This window comes from Macrotis lagotis, chromosome 5 (genome assembly GCF_037893015.1).
Source record: "Macrotis lagotis isolate mMagLag1 chromosome 5, bilby.v1.9.chrom.fasta, whole genome shotgun sequence".
Classification (NCBI taxonomy): Eukaryota; Metazoa; Chordata; class Mammalia; order Peramelemorphia; family Peramelidae; genus Macrotis; species Macrotis lagotis.
In genome coordinates, this window is record NC_133662.1 from 122,842,764 (window position 1) to 122,861,316 (window position 18,553).

The 18,553-nt window shown below is 33.7% G+C and overlaps 1 protein-coding gene across 4 annotated transcripts in view; it reads right to left on the reverse strand.

Moving 5' to 3' along the window:
• The window catches only part of CEP85L (centrosomal protein 85L), a 129,539-nt gene that overhangs the window by 44,460 nt on the left and 66,526 nt on the right, over positions 1-18,553 (reverse strand). For all 4 annotated transcript variants that reach the window (XM_074187451.1, XM_074187450.1, XM_074187452.1 and 1 more), the window contains exon 4: positions 4,012-4,130. In XM_074187451.1, coding sequence (XP_074043552.1) covers positions 4,012-4,130 — 119 coding nt within the window. The remainder of the gene's footprint in view (positions 1-4,011; positions 4,131-18,553) is intronic.

Here is an 18,553-nt window from a genome sequence, read left to right on the forward strand (position 1 = left end):
AGAACTGATCTTTGCTCATGGGGCACAGGTGGCACTATCCCAAGCTTCCTGTGTATGGGGGTCTGGAGCCTGGTCACTGGCTTTCTGTGCAGAGCCTCAGAGGCTGATAGCTTGGCCTCTACTAATCACACCTGTAGTCACAGGGTTCAGGGAATAGAGGTTTGCTTTATGCACTGGGGCTGGAGGCCATAACTATCTATCTCATAAACTCTGGAATTATGAATACTGTAACTGAAGCAAAATCAACAATTGTCATGATAATACATGTGTCAACTGCTTTGCTTTTACATCAGTCTCAAATTAGTGCTATTACAAGAGAACGGGAGCAGCTAGGTGGCATAGTGGATAAAGCACAGGCCCTGGAGTCAGGAGTACCTGGGTTCAAATCCAGCCTCAGAAACTTAATAATTACCTAGCTGTGGGCCTTGGGCAAGCCACTTAACCCCATTTGCCTTGCAAAAACCTAAAAAAAAAAAAAAATGAATAATGACCTTCAGCAGATAAAAACATAAAGTCTGAAAATTTACATAGTGTACTTTTCTTAAAATAGGGGTTGACTAAAGTGACTAAGCCCTTTTTGCTTTGATAAAGTAAATGCAAAATAATTAAAATTCTATACAAAGAGAGCTTTTAGGAGGTAGGTTGATGGTGTGACAGAGAGGCACAGTTAGAGATGTCCACGAAGTGATACAAGATATACAATGATCTAAGGGGTCTATCAAAACCCAGGGAAGTTTCAGGGATGAGGTCTAATTATGCATTAAAAACTGAACTTCCCAACTAAGAAGATTCAAAATGAAATCCTGCATCCCAGACAATCATACATTTGTAACTTTATGAAAGTCCCTTTCAAACTGATGCTTTTCTGTCCCAAAATTAAATCACCTTTGCAAAAAAAAAAAAAAAAAAAAAAAAAAAAAAAAAAAAAAACCTCTAACCATAACCTACATATAATAAAAGTCACATCACTTTAAATACTTCAGTACTTTCAAACTAATATCACCTTCTCAAGGTGAGGGACTATTTTGTAAATACAGTAATCCAATTTATTTCAAAACAGACCCCTTTGTCCCTAAGTTAGAAACTTCAATTCTAAAATCACCAAAGGAACTTTCAAACTGGACCCCGGACAGAGATATTGAAAGTCCACAACACAGCACAAATTGTGAATATCATCAGATATTTTTTGAGAAATCAGAAATGCTGTCAACTAAAGCAAAGTTTCCAATAAAAAACAATTACTAATTACACTAATGTGATTTTAGAAAAGGCAGATTAAAAAATCTAATTCAAGAAATTAAATTTACCGATCCAAGTATGCTGAAAGTTTTTAGGTGATAAGTCAAAGCTTAACAACTGTGTCAACAATTTTGAACTCAGAAATTATACTTAATAATTAAAGATTAACCATGCTTATATTTCTTTCAAAAATCTACGTAAATTTCCCCTGGTTTTCTAAAAATGAAAAATAGTCCTTGGGTATAATTTTTTAGGAATTTGTTTCACAATTATAAATTATTTGATGCCTTTTTTCTATACAGTTTTGTTATACTGGTATAACTGGTATAATCAACACTGTTATAACAACTACAATTATTTAGTGACTATTTACATTTTAATTAATCTCAAGACAAAGTATCATAACATTTTCCTCTCCAAGTGTCCCCATTGAAGATTCTTTGCTTATTCATTCTCAATATTCTTCTGAGTAAATATGTGTGCAGTCTTTTTTTCCCCAATTTTCTTGAATTCTCACATTTTTGAGACTAATTACAGTATGCTATTTCAATTATATTAACAATGCACCAAAATTAAATCAGCCTGTCACTGGGCATTTCAACTGCTTTCAAGTTTTAATGTAATTTTATGTAATGTGGCTAAGTAAATCTTTGAACAAAATTGGCAAAGGTTGCAAGATATGGAAACATTAAATGTTGGAAGAGTTGGACGTACATTAATTAACTGCCAATGGAGCTATGAATTAATTGAACTATTAAAAATAATCAGTAATCATGTTAAGAAAGGGACCAAAATGTGAGTTTGATCTAGAGGTTCCATTATTAAGAAGGTCAAAGATAGAAAGACCCCATAAATATCAAAATATTTAGGGCAGAAAGTTTGGTAATAGGATAAAATGGAAATATCTAAACTATGAAAGGAAGAGAAATGAAAGCTTTCCACATCTTTATAAACCCATCATGACTAAAAGATGGAGAGAGAACAAGATCCTAGGGATGGTCAACTGATAAAGGAAAGTGTCACTTTAAATGTGTGTGCATATATACATATATGCATGTATGTGTGTATGTATATATATATATATATATATATATATATATATATATATATATGCTTTTAAAAGTATATGTTTATGCCTTACCTAACACATCAAAAAATCATAAGATTTGGAAAAAAAACCAAAATGATTCTGTTCAAAGATCATCTAGTTTTGAAGTTCCAATGGTGAAACATACACTCAAAAAGTTTTCTGTCAGTTGTCATGGAGAATGTCCAACATAGAATCCAATTGGAAGATTTATTTTCTATATATCACAAGGTCCTCCAAATTGGAAGACAACACTTTGCTATGTTAAATCCTGAAATTTTATCTTCAAACTGAGATCAGTAATAACTTGGAGTGTGGACCAAATAGCCACAAAGGAGCTGAATGGAAGAATGATATGTTTTTATAATATGTACTTAGATGGGTAGTTCAGACTTCATACAGTAAGATAGAAAGGAGAAAGAATAGACAAAAAACAGGGTGAGGAAAAAATTATATTGAACAATACAAAAGGATGAACAATAAGTTAAAACAGAAGAGGAAGAATCAATCAAGAAGCAACTTATTAAGTATTTACTATGTCAAGTGTAGAGGCAGCTAGATTGAAAAGTGCATACAAAACTGTCCTAGGAACCAGGAACACTCATCTTCCTAAATTCAAATCCAGCAACTAACTGTGTGAACCTGGGCAAGTAACTTAACTTTGTTTACATTATTTCATCATGTGTAAAATGAGCTGGAGAAAGAAATGGCAAACTGATTCAGTATCTTTGCCAAGAAAAGCCTGAAAGGGATCAAGGAGCATCAGAAATGACTGAAACAGTTGAGCAACAATAAAAATGTTTCAGACAAAGAAGACAATGGAAAATTAGAATGTTATTATTGTTGAAGTTTGTTTTGTTTGGGGCAAGGAGAACTGTGTGGCATCTGTGATGAGTTAAGCTTGTCTTGGAAACAAGACCTACCCCTTGGACATGAGTATTCATCCAATCACTTTGTGTTAGAGTATGACTTTATATCAACATAGTGGCTCTAACTATATCCTCATAGAGACTGTGTTATGAGTACCATTTATCTAAAGAATTAACATTTACTGGCCACCCAAAGGCCAACAGAGAGATACATAAGCATGTTGCAACATATTATCAATGAACAACTGTACCAGAGAAATATTGCAAAGGATGTTGCCAAAGAGACTTGACATGAATCAAGAGCAAAGTATAAGTGAAGGGCAACCAGAATGCTCTACTGATATCTACAAACCACTGAGAAAACAAAACAAAGCACCTTGTTCTGTGGTAACTCTTTGTCTTTTAGAGAGAACATGGATACAAGACATAAAGGGTAAAAAAAAGATATAAATGAATATAATCTGTACTTTACATATAAATAGGTAATGTATATTTTGAGATCATAGAACAAGGAAGTTTATAAATGGGAAATTAACAAAAAGCATATTACTACTTGGGACTATCAAAGGAAAAAAGCTCAATTCAGTAAACACTTTATAAACTACTGACCATATATAAAACAAGGCAAGATAAAAATTGGCATCTTTGCCACTAAGCAGCTTAACAAGCTAATATAAAGACAATGATCTTATCATGAACCTACTAAAGAAATTTAGTAAAAGATTTATTTAAAGGCTTTGGAAAGTAAGACTAATAGTTCTGGGGAAGAATTTAATTTAATGCATAGCATGAAAATTCAAACTATCATATACTGACCTGTCAATTACAATTTCCTTCTGTCTTAGCAGTCCTTCTTTTATTTTCAATAAAGATTCCCATCTACTGAAATCGTGGTAACCAGATGATGAATAATTTTGACGAGATGCAGTCAAAACCTAAATAAAAATTATATACCATTAGCAAGAGATCTACTGCAACATTAAAGAAATAAATATCTGAGGAGTCAAATACAAATTTTAGATTTTTCTGCCAAGATAGCCACTGGACTATTCAGTTTTTGCACATACTTAATCTAAAAAACTGTACATTCACATCAAGCCAAATAATGAGAAAGAAATCTAATGATAAAGTACAGTGACTTCTATCACAAGGGAATATGAAAGGAAGTCCTCTCCAAATCAATCCAGCACCACAGTGAGCAAAATAACTTCATGGTCAGGGAGACAGAAAACCTGAAACCTGGCATGGTTCTGATTCTAATGACAAGAAGACTGGAGGACTTGGCTAAAAAAGTCCTAGGATACAGACCCTGGAAATCCTTGGGAGTAGCAGCAATTAGCAACCAACTTGATGTCCCAGATCTATGATTGCACTAAAACAATCAGTGCAGCCAAGATTAGGACGAAAACAGAAAGCTGAGAAACAATTTTCCCAACTAGGGGTTTTGATAAAATTCTCATTTCTAAAATATATAGAGAATTGAATCAACTGAAAAATAGGCAAGGGATATGAACAAGCAGCTTTCAAAAGAAATTAAAGCTAAGTGTAATCAAATGAAAAAATGCTCCAAATCACTGATTTGGAGAAATGCAAATTAAAACAACTATGAGATACCACCACATACCTATCAGATTGGCTAAGATGACTAAAAGGGAAATGATCACTGTTGGAGAGGTTATAGAAAGATTAGGACATTGTGAGTAGAGCTGTGAACTAATCCAACCATTCTAGAAAAGAATCTGGAACTACATCCAAGGAGCAATAAAACTGATCATAACCTTTGACACAGCAATACCAACAGCAGGTCTATATACAAAAAGAAATCATAGAAAAAAAATGGGAAAAGCCCTACATATCCAAAAATATAGCAGTTCTTTTTGTAGTGGCAAAAAAATTGTAAATTGAGGGAATGCCCATTAATTGAGAAATAATTCATAGGACTGTCAAGAAGTAATATTGTTCTGTAAGACTATGAATGGCTGGACTCTAGAAAAACATGGAAAGAATTACAAGGACTGATGCTAAGGGAAGGGAGTAGAACCAAGAGATCATTGATTACATTAACAATCACAATGGGAGTTGATGAACTATGATAAACTATTCTTCTGCAGTTCAGAGAGCTAGGACAACCCTGAGAAATCTGTTATACATCTAGATGAAAAAGAAAAAAAACAATGTTCACTGTTTATAAACTGTTTTAATGTTATTTCTTCCTATTCCATGGTTCTTTCTTTTCCCTTAGGCCTAAATTCCTCATACACAAAATTACTAATACACAAACATGTTAAAAACAAATTTTGCACAAGCATAACTTTAACTTTTACCAGACTATTTGCTAAAGAGGGGATAAGGATGGGAAAGGAGGGTGCTAGAAAAAAGTGAAAAACTTTCATTAACATGTAATTGGAAAAATAAAAAATATGTACGTAAAAAAAGTAATCTACAGAGCATATTTTCTACTTTTTTAAAATATGATATGAATTGGAAGATTAAAAATTTCCTACAGCCTGAGTTCTACTAAAGAGAGACATTTTTAAACATATATTTTCAAAACCCCTCCAAAAATGTTTTAGTCCCGTGTGTGTGTGTGTATACGCAAAAGTCCATTTCATTTTTAAATCTTTCATAATTATAAAGATTTTGATCATCTCAAATCATTATAGTGAGACTATATATTACTTCTTGTAGTCAGTTGTTATTATGAATCAGTATCCACCCCGTCATCTATTTTCAATTATAATTATTTGGATAAGAGCGGCTAAGTGGCACAGTGGATAAAGCACCGGCCCTGGAGTCAGGAGTTACCTGGGTTCAAATCCCCTCTCAGACACTTAATAATTACCTAGCTGTGTGGCCTTGGGCAAGCCCTTAACCCCATTTGCCTTGCAAATAAATAAATAAATAAATAAATAAGAATGAAAAAATAAAAATAAAAAATAATTATTGGATATATGTTATCCCCTGTTACTAGAGAATAATAAGCTCCTTGAGGGCAAGGTTGTTATTTTGTATCTTTAAAACTTCCCAATCATTAGAACAGTACCTAGGACATACTAGGCATTCATATCCTTAATAAAACTAATCTATCTAGAATTACTGGCTCTCTTTCTATAAGGGAATCAATAACAACATAATTGTATTCATATACTAGACATTTCTGTAAACAATAAAAATAATAAAAACCATGAATTTTATAGCCATTTGAATGGGATTTCCTCATCTATTATTTCCCCTTGGGATTCATTTTCTATAGAAATGCTAGTACTTTAATAAGAGGAACTAAGGATGTTTAGTGATTGTGTCCTTACTTCTTGAAGTTCATAAACTATATCCTCTTCAGTAGTATGAAGAAGACATGGTCAATGCCTGGCTTTTAATTTTACACAACAAAATTTTCATACATGCCTATATATACAATTAATTTCAATAATTTCACAATTTATTAGTCAGCAACCAAATCCTTTTTCTGTACCCCAAATTGAAAGTTTTTAAATATAACAAGTATTTAGTAATGCTTAGAATAAAAAAAATCTACGGGATATTATACACAAAACAATTTTATAATACTTTGAAGTATGGAATAGAAAAATCCAGATGAAATAATTTCAACAAATCAATCACATAATAATATTGATAACTTTTTGAAATGCAGTCTTTTTATCACTATTCTATCAGACTTGGAAATGACTAAATTATCAGTGAGAAACATTTTTTTTTTGGTTTAGTTCCCCTATCCTCCCATAGCATGTTTTTAGGAGTTTTGCAATGCTCTTTAACATATCTAATTGATTAAAAAACATCTCTTCCATGTTGCTGTTAGGGTGTACAGTGTTTTTCTGGTTCTGCTCATCTCACTCAGCATCAGTTCATGCAAATCTTTCCATGCTTCCCTGAATTCCCATACCTCCTGGTTTCTAATAGAGATGAGTAGATTGTACACCCTAACAGCAACAAAGGAGTGAAGATCTTGATGGACTTGCTCATTCCATCAGTGCAACAATCAGGGACAATCTGCTATGGAGAATACCATCTGTATCAAGAGAAAGAATTATAGAGTTTGAACAAAGGCTATTACAATTACTATTACCTTCAACTGGGAGGGGGGGTGTAATCTTATTATGTAATTTTACTATCTCTTATACTTTATCTTTCTTCCTTAAGGATTTTCTCTCTCATCACATTCAACTTAGATCAAGGTATACCATGGAAACGAATATAAAGACTAACAGACTACCTTTTGCGGGGGTTGGAGGGAGGGAAGCAACAATAGGTGGAAAATTGTAAAACTCAAAATAAATAAAATTTTTCTTAAAAAAAACCTCTTCAAAATTTGGAACTACACCCAAAGAGCAACAAAAATGAAAACGTGCATACCCTTTGACTCAGCAATACCACTACTGGGTCTATACCCTGAAGAGATGATCAAAAAGGGTAAAAACATCACTTGTACAAAAATATTCATAGCAGCCCTGTTTGTGGTGGCAAAGAATTGGAAATCAAGTAAATGTCCTTCAATTAGGGAATGACTTAGCAAACTGTGGTATATGTATGTCATGGAACACTATTGTTCTATGAGAAACCAGGAGAGATGGGAATTCAGGGAAGCCTGGAGGGATTTTGGAGTTTGAACTAAGTCCAAGGACTATTTCCTTTAATATAGGGGAAAAAAAACTGATATCTTATTGTCTGATCTTGTTATCTCTTATACTTTATGTTTCTTCCTTAAGGATATGATTTCTCTCTCATCACACTCAGTTTGGATCAATGTATAACATGAAAACAATGTAAAGACTGACAAACTGCTTTCTGTGGGTGGGTGGGGGGAAGTAAGATTAGGGGGAAAATTGTAAACCTCAAAATAAATAAAATCTTTAATAGAAAAAATATCTTCAATGAAAAATATCTTGATGGGATAGAATTTACAAGATTCTTGGGTTGTTTGACTTTGGAGGGAGGGAGAGAGGGACAAAGGAGGGGACAGAAGAAAAGATGGGAAAGAGAGGAAAGAAGAAATCCAAAAACATTAATTGCATTTGGCTTCTAAAACACTTACTTGTCGAGACTCATCATCATATCCTGTCTACCACTAGACTATCAACACAAAGTTCTTTACACACTCTAAAGAATTCCATTTGTTTAATTAGAACAAAATTTTCAGTTTTCAAGGTCTCTTAAAATTTCTTTTGACATTATCCTTGGAAATCAGATATGGCACAATGATAAAAACAATCGCACACTTTATAGTCATATTCATTAAATTCTAGAAGGCTACTTTATGAACAAAGAAATGTTTCAAGTTGTGCTTACACAATGTTTTTTCTACTTTATAGTATTTTTCCAATTGCATGTAAAGATAGTTTAACATTAACACTGCCACCATACAGTAAGGCAGAGAAGACCTGGGACATTGCTTGTGGGAAGGAGAGAATGATTATGTCACAGATGAGGAAAGCCTAGAAGACTGGGGACAGCTAAGAAAGAAAAAAATAGGGAATAGGAACAAGGGCATATGTAGAATGTTGACCCTGGCAAAAAGAAAGACCATGAAAGAAAATTTGGAACTCTGTCTTACTATCTGCTATGGACATTATTAAGAGGTAGTAAATTCAATTTTATTTTCTAATCATGTAAGCAATAATTTATTAGAATAACTTATTACTACATCTGTTATTGTATGAAAACATAAGTAGGAATCAAAAGATACCTGAAGAAATATAGAGTTGCAGAAATTTTATACTGGCTTCCTTAGAAAATTATCACTAGATTCTGTAAACAGATTTTGGGAGAGAGCTAGGGCCACTTGATTGCTTTTCATAAACTGTGGCAAGAATACTTTTAAAAATCTTTCTGCAGATTAGAATTCCATAGCCCTAGTGATCCAGCTATTCTGTTGCCTTCATAAATCTTTCTATTTCCTTGTGCATTCTTGTGCATCTTCAGGGGTTGTGAACCTGGAGCCTCTTAATTTAATTTTAGTATTTTGATATGCTACTTTTAAGGAGGAAGCCCAACTCAGAACATTTCTTCATTTCTCACCTGACTCAACTATTTTGGGACTTCTCTAACTTTTCCAAAGTACCCCACATAGGATGTCTTCTTTCCAATCCCTTTCCTTAATAGACTACATTCCTGGAAGTAGAGCCTGAACATCTTCATTTATATTCCCAGAGCTTTTGTACCCTTTAGTGTAGCACCTGGAACTTAGTGCAAACTCAAAATATTTACTGATTGTTAATCTTATTTCAATATGGTTAGTTTTGCAGGCCTGCAAATTTTATTTTGTGAATTTAAATGTTATCATAAGCATCACTAGGCCAGCTAAAGAGTCCCATCCTTTCTCACTCTCTCAACTCACACATGTACTCTAATGGTTGTAGAACCATTACCCTAACATCAATTTACCCTTCTATTCACGGAGTTCCAGAACACTTTGCCTTTAAAACTGCATGAACTCCCTCACCCTTCCACTTACTTAACCCCAATTCTACTGTTTCATAATTTGAAATACTATCAAAGCCTTTGGTTTAGGGGATCACATTCAAATTCAAAGCACAAAAAGTATTCTTGAACCCACAAAATCATGCTTTTCTTTTCTACCTAAGTCATATGGCTGGCATTTGCTTTTCAAACAATAAAATGAAATCATCATTAGAACAGGTTTTTCCTTTTGCTGTTCATTTGTGAAGATTGATTATTTCATAATTTTTTTAAATAAATGAGAATTTATTTTCCCTCATACAACAAATGCTTTAGAACTTTAGTATCATCTAGTATAATACTTCAAGGAGGTTATGAACTCATTGAAAATAGTTTTGGAATTCCTTTTTAAGGTTTTACCTCAAAAAAAAAGTCAAGGGGCACTCTCCCGTGATGAGAGGAATTTTTTTCCTTCCTCACTTCTTTTTATATCGTATTTGTATAGTTCTTCCAGCTCTTCCCTCTTTCAATCTGGGCATAAAGACTAAGGACCAGATAACTAAGGGCAACTCCTCAAGAGTACATTAGGAAGCAGGTTTTTATGCACTTGAGCAAAAACATAGTAAAGCTAGCTGAAATGAAAGTTACTTGAATACTGAGTTGAAAGACTTTGGTTGTGAAACAATTAATAGATTTTGAGGATTCTGACATAGGGGGACACTACTGCTAAGGTCACAACTAGGAATCAAAAACACCCAAGATAAATACATTGTCAATCAGTAAAAATTTAGCAGAATTTTCAAAGTCCAGAACCACTTTTTATCATGTATTTCCATTATTTTACAAAGTTTTACTATACCACTATGTTCTCAGAAAGATGAGAAAGCATGTGGTTTCAAGAAAATTACAGTACAAGGAATTCCCATCATTATTGTTATTCTGTCTTTCAATATTGTCCAACTCTTCATGATCATATCTAACAAAGCATATCATGTTCATGGGGATTTCTTGTCATAGATACTGGAATGACTTGATAATTCCTTATCCAGTAGATTGAGATAAACAGAGAGGTTAAGTGACTTGCTCAGGGTCAACAGTAATGTGGCTGAAGGCAAATCTAAACTCAGAAGTCTTCCTGACACCAGGCATTATGCTCCATCCACCAAATTGCCACAGGATGAGATTACTTACAACCTATATAGTTTATATACTATGGAACATCAAAAACTCCCCACTCCTCTACTTAGAATGGCCACTCCATTTCTCCAGGCCTCATTTTCCACTTTTCAGGCATGTAAGCACTGAAATCACCTATTATTATTATACTGCTAGTTATCATCCCCTTCCTTGTACTCTAAAAATCACTCTTTTGTCTTCATTCTGTTCTTTACTCTCCCTTTTCTACAACTTGTTTATTTTACTCTCCCCTACCCCAACCCCCACCCCCCACAGCACTCTATTCTTTTTCCTTAGTCCTCATATTTTAATTTTTTTACTACATGGTCCTTGTGACAAGTACTCCCCCACCCCCACCCAAGGTGCAAAAGCATTATATGTGGCCTTAGAACTGTAGAAGATTCCCCCATCCAACTTCTCAAGCTGAATGTAACTGTCCACAGAAGCACTGTTTATAGTACTACTAGAACTGTATTTCAGGTACATTATACACTGAATTGTTTTTTGGTGGTCTGGTGTTTTTTTTTTAAACAAGTAAATGGTTTAAGTTTCAAATACCAAGTCTACCAAGTAACTTTTTTAAGGTTGGCCTTAGATGGGAAACTTTGTAAACATTACATGATATACTTAAAAATAAATTACAGGTCACATGCCTGTTTTATTTCACATTCCTCCATGAGACATATTTGAAAAGAAGCAAAAGAGGGAAGAGTATTTGAAGTAGTCAGAAGCAGGGTATATTCTGCAGTTACAAAGTTATAATCTGACTGCCATTCTCTTCTTCTTTGGTGCTAACTTAGACCTGCAAATTATCAAGGGATACAAGGAATGCACAGATGACTAGGCATAACACACCACCACCACTGGAATAAATGAACAGGTTCACATCAAATGAGAAATTCCCTTCCAAAAACTGTCAACATTGTAGCTCCAAGAAAAACCTAAGAACAAGTTGTGAGGTAGTAGCCCTAATGTTCACAAAAGTAATTTTGAAATCTTAATTTTGAAGAAAAAGAGTATATTTCATAACCAAAAAAAAACAAGGCAACCATTTAAATTAACATTATCTTAACACACTAAAATTACATTTGGCTGATGTATTTTAATGATGAAATAGGGGTGTGGATTTTCAAGGGCTCTAAGCTAATGGAGCACAAGATGTGGTAGACGCTATTCAAGTTAAAGAAACTTTCAGGCTGAAATATAGGCCAAGCTAGATCAATTTTCAGTAATTCTTCATCAAATAGTCTACAGAGTGATGAATTTTTGGCCATGACATGTAAAACAATCTACTAAATCATAGATTTGTCATGATATATGTATATGTGAGATGAAGTTAAAACATGGATTTATGAATCCTTTTAAGTATAGAAGGAAAAATAAAGATTTTTAGGGACAAGAGCTTAACTGACAAATAGTACTTATTAAACCAGTCAAATATTGGCTATATAATACAATTCCATGATATGAAGTACTGATGACAGAAGTTGAGTAATAAATTACAAAATTGAGAAAGTTAGAAATTAGACATCTAGAAGATGTATGAATGTCTTGAACAAAAAAGAAAGTTGTAACATCAAATTTCACAAAGAAAATCACTGGCTTTACACAGGGCTTAATTTTGAATTTAATAAACAGATACTAAGTTTTATCTGAAAGTTTTAAAATAAATTAAATCAATGCTTTAAGAACTAAAAGCAATCCTCACTAGAACCTAGAGAACACTATATCTATCCTATTTTCACCTTTCTAGCAAATAATAAAATATGAGGAATACTTTTTCATTCTTTACTAAGCAATAATATATAACTTACAAGTTTAAGATACATAATATGTCATGAAATGGAATATACAGTAAGAAAATAAAGCATGGATTTTGTCTGTTGTTTTATGTCTATTTTGTTTTTAATCATAGTATTAAAAATTGTTTAAAAACACTTCAAGTGCCCCAAAGAAAAATAAGAAATGAATACTTAAATGGAAAAAGTCTAAAAATATATTAGGTTTATATCCTTTGATCAGTTATCTACTGGGTAGTAATTTCTTAATACACACACACACACACACACACACACACACACACACACACACACGGAGACACAGACAACATATATGTATACATATACTGATACCAAAACTTTATTCAAGAAACCTTATACAAATATTCTCATTTATCTGTTTCTCCTTTCATATCAGATGCAGTAATTTTTTGTGCAAAATTTTTTGATTTTCAATGCCAAAATAATACATTTATACCATCACTGACTTTAACCCTCATTTAAGAAAACATCTCTTACCAATATATAAAATGAAGGGTAAACAATAACAAAACCCTTACCCACTAAAAGTGGGCAAATATATAAACAAATTGTTTTCAAAAGAATTCCAAGTTATTAGCAATCATATAAAAGAATTCTTCAAGTAACTAATAATGAGAGAAAATCAAGTTAAAACACCTAAAGAGGTGTCACCTCAAACTCAGCAAATTGTTGGAAGGATAGTAATAAGATAGTCACAGTAATGGATTAGTGATAGAGCTGGAAATTGGCATGATTACATGGGAAGTAATTGGTTATGAAATATTGGCTAAATTCTCGTGTACTTTGACCCAGAAATTCCACTGCTAGGTATATGCTCCAAAGAGGTCATTAATAAAAAAAAAAGGATACAATATAGATAATAAAAATGCATAATACTTACTAAGTGGAATCCTATGTCCCTAGGAGTCAAATTGTTTTGTGTTTGAAACTCACCTCTAACACTTAATAGATTTGGGACCACTGGCAAGTCACTTAACCCTCCCTGAATTCCAGTCCCTCCAGTACTCTTCAACAATTTTTTAGATATTTCAAATTAAGGATACACAGTGAAACTGCCCAAATGGACCAAAATAAATCTTCTAGTTCCTGCCAAAAAACATGCTAGGAAATAAAATGGCCAAATAGGAATCATCAAATAATCTGACTAGTACACTAGTCAAAAAAACAAACAAACACGCGACCATATAAACTCCAATACATAAAGACCTAATAGATTTAAGAATATGTGAACCCCAAAGGAAAGGAACAATGGACACTCCGGATTTATTTCCTGGAGTCAGACATCATTTGCAAATACTGGCAATCTCCTCTATTTGCTATCAACATATAAAGATGATGCTCACATGTTTTGATATCCAAACACAAGATGATACACGTTTTCAAAAACCATAACTAGATGTCATCATGGTTCTCAATTTTACTAAAAGTTTATTATATAGAAAGTTTATTATAATCTTGCTGAAATAAATTTGTTCAATCCTAACCAATGTAAACTCAAACTTAATAAATATATTAGATAATCCCAGTCTACCTTTGGCAAATGGAATATGTTTTCCGTTTCAAATATGCTCTCGCTCTCTCTCTCTCTCCCTCCCTCCCTCCCTCCCTCATATGGCTTTGTTCTGAGCTCATTCACCACTCACAACATATCAAATAATACAGCTAATCTCCCTGTGTTTCCTGGAATAGTCTATCTGAAGAGACACTACACTAATGCTTTTAAATAGAAGAATCCTCTTATATCATGTAATGCAAATAAACCAAGACCAAAAAGAAAAGTAATATAAACCAAAAGTTACAAAGCACATGAGAGATTTTCACCAAAAGAAGCAAACCCTATGTTCTCCAAAATATTCCAGAAATCTTAAAATTATTGCTCTGATAAATAAAAAAAAATGGCCTTAACATTCTCATTGTTCTGTTATTTCTTTGTCATATTTATCCTGTTTTCAAGGAACCATTCAAGAAATTTAAGTTGTTTCAATGGTGAGGAGACAGACACTGGGCATTAAAAGAGGGCAGGTTTAAAATATATATTTTATTGTTTGAGGCAAACACAGATAGCCCAAACTACCTTCAATACACCAAAGCATCTGCAATTTTGCTGTTGTGAATACTTCTTCCAAAGAGCTGTACATGTTAATAATCTTTTTTTGGGGGGGAAGCATTGTGGGCTAAGGGGTTAAATTACTTGTCCAAGGTCATACATCTAATACATATAAAGTGTATGAAGCAAGATTTGAACTCAGGTCCTCATGACTCCAGGGTAAGTGCTCTATCCATTGCACCACCCTGCTGCCCTCCCTGCCAACATTAAGTGCTGGTGTGGCATAAATAGATCATTTTGTAGCCAAACGACTTAGATCAATTTGCATTTAGATGGTCTGCTATTCTTAAGAACTGGGAGACATTCTTCTTAACACAGTGATCCAAGACAATTCTAAATGAATTGTGATAGAAAACGTAAGCCACATACATGGAAAGAAGCATACTACTTTCATTTTTTCATTTTGTTTTTTTTTTCTTTCTCATGGTTTTTCCCTTTGGTTTTGATTCTTCTTTCACAGTCATGACTAATGTGAAAAAATATTCAACATGATTGTGCATGGATAACACATATCAGACCACCTGCTCTCTTAGTGAAGGGGGAGTAAAGAATGGGAGGGAGAAAACTTAAAGAAATGTATGTTGAAAACTTATCTATATCTATATATAAATTGGAAAAATAAATTAATTAAAAAACCATGTTTAACCATGTGCTAAAGGATGAAGAATTTGGTTTCCCTACTGATAGAGAAGTGACAGACTAAACGTGTAAAGTAAAACATATTTTGTAAGTGATCAGCTCCCCTTGACTCTAGGTACAAATTTACATTCACTGTGTCTCTGAGACAGAAATGAAGGATTGGGATGAGGGATAAAATTTTCAAGCTAATTTTAATTTAAAACTCCTTCGGTCTTTTTCTTCTCATTGCTATAACTAACATTTCTGATACTATCTTAAATAGTGGGCATCTATGCTTCACCCCTGAAAATTATGGGAAGGTTTCTAGCTTATCACCAATACAGATAATGCTTGCTGGTAGGTTTAGATAGATATTTCATTATTATATTCTCCAGTGTTTTTAATAGGAATGGGTGCTATATTTTTGTCAAAAACTTTTTTCAGCATCTATTGAGATAATCATATGATTTGTTGATTGACTATTGATAGTAAATTATGTTGTTAAGTTTCCTAATATTGAATTAACCCTGTATTCCTAGTATATAAATCCCACCTGGTCATACTGAATCATCCTTGTGATTGTAATCACCTTGGTGATATATTATTCAAAAATTTTACATACCCTTTGGTCTATCAAAATAACCCTACTGGTCTATATCCCAAAGAGATAAAAAAAAAAGGGGGGGGGATACCAAGTCATGATGCATTGGCTTATATGATGCAAAGTGAAATGAGCAAACTCAGGAATACATTGTACACAATATCAGCAACACTGTATAAACGAATCAGCTATAAATGATCTAACTCTTCTCAGCAACACGTTTCAAGACAAATACAAAGGACTCATGATGGGAAACAACATCCAGCTCTAAATCAAGAAACGATGGACTCAATGTAGATCGAAGCATACTTTTCCCACTTTCTCTATTTTTTCCCTTTTGATCTTTTTCTTCTTTCACAGGTGATTAATATGGAAATGCATTTTACATAGTTGCACGTATATAATTAATGTTAAATTGCCTACAATTTTAAGAGGGAAGGGGAGGGAGAAAGGGAGCAAAATATGGAACTCTAAATCCTATAAAAATGGGGCAGCTAGGTGGCACAGTGGAAAAGAGCACTGTCCTTGGAATCAAGAGGGCCTGAGTTCAATTCCAGCCTTAGACACTTAATAATTATCTAGTTAAACTTGGGCAAATTACACTTAACCCCACTGCCTTTAATAAAAAAAATTTTTTTAATGAATGCTAAACCTTATTAGACAGATTTCTATCAGAAGGAAAGAAGAGGGAAAATGTAAAACTCAAAATTTTGCAAAAATAATTGTTGAAAACTATTCCTAAGTTGTTGGGAAAACATTTTTTAGAGATAATGATGAAAATTGTCTTGATATACAACTGTAAAAAATAAAATACTATTAAAAGAGGGGGGGAAAGAAAATTTTAAAAAGAAAAGAAGGAAGAACTATAAGAGATCAATTGAGTAGTTTTAAAAAATTAAATTCAGTTGATTCAACAGAACATTACTGAACCTAAGTGTGACATATATGAAATATTAGGAAGCACATGAATTGACAGAAAATAATCATGTCATGGAAAACAATATAAATATTCCCAGAATGTCCTAACCCATGTCTTCTGCTTACACTTTGCTTCTCTAACAGAGTACTCATTTTTTTGACTCTATCCATTTTCACCAGTCATCCTTCATGCCTGGAATTTTTCCCCCTTCTTGTCTCAAAAATCCCGTTATTAGCAAAAAGCATCTGCTGGTCTCCCTAAATCTTAGTGCCTCTCTTTGAAATCATATTCCTAATTATTCTGCATATTTTGTTTTAAGCACAATTTAACACTGTACTAGGACTTTTCCCTCTGTGTACCTTTATTGTACATAACTTTTTGCATAGACTTTCTCATTAGATTGTCCTCCTTGAGGACAAGAGCTATTTTTGCCTCTCTTTTAACAGCACACAGTACAGTGTATGGCCACGGGAATGATTCATTTCCATCAGCTCTTCCCTCTAAACGGAAGTCTGGAGGGAGCAGGGCGCAGTCTTGAAGACAACTAGTCTAGATGTAGTGGCTCCTTCCTCCCTCCATCTGCACCTCTAATTTGGTCTCCCCCATCCCCAGTCTCCTACCCAGGGAACCCAGGTCAGCCAAGATCCCCCTCTATGCATCCCCATTCCCTGGAAAAACTCTTATACATGCTGTCTTCCTCAATGAGAATAGATTTCTGTCTTCAGTGCTTAGGACAAAACTTGGCAAATGCTTCGCTGGCAACCCCCCCAACTCCAACTGCCTCCTGCACCAATGGGTGAATTACTATTCAGAACCTCCATTTAAGGAATATTCACACCATTCATAATCACTTTTAACACCAGTTAAATCTTCAATCCTATGGACTATGTGTCAGTCTCAATCCTGTACCACTCCCCACTTTGAGGCCCCCTTTCAAAGGCTATCATCACCCATCATAAATAATGTAAGTTATTGAAGGCAAATTGTCTTCCTTTTGGTATACATCACTATTCAGCAGTGTCTGCAGCACATAGCAACTCTAATTTTCAGAAAACTGACGTTTCTTTTTTTCTTTTTTTGCAAGGCAAACGGGGTTAAGTGGCTTTTCCAAGGCCACACAGCTAGGTAATTAGTAAGTGTCTGGGACCGGATTTGAACCCAGGTACTCCTGACTCCAGGGCCGGTGCTTTATCCACTACGCCACCTAGCCGACCCAAAACTGACATTTCTTAAGTATTCCAAATCTTTGTTTTTAAATTGGGCCATATGCAGGCAACTCTTCACACTTATATACAAAACAGAAGGAATTATTTGGTAGGATTGACCTATCCCTTCATACTGTTAGGGCTGAATTTCTGAATCCCTATGAGGTGAAAAGACAAATACATAAATGAACATATTATAATTCAGTATATGATAAACTACCTAGTTTATAAAACTAAATAACCAATTAACTCCACTTTCTAAAAATTTGCAAACTTTCCTTTCTTTAATGACTTCAAATTTTTTCTCCCAACAAAAGATATCCATCCAGATACCATTCAGATTTAAAACATTTTTTTAAAGTTATCAAGGATCCAATGAGTTCTGCCTCTCCCTATTTGTCATAATATTAATATGTATTCTAAATCTGTTTTAGATCTCACAAGGTCTGAATCTTCTTCCCTACAAAAATTCACATGCAAAAAAAAAAACCTAAA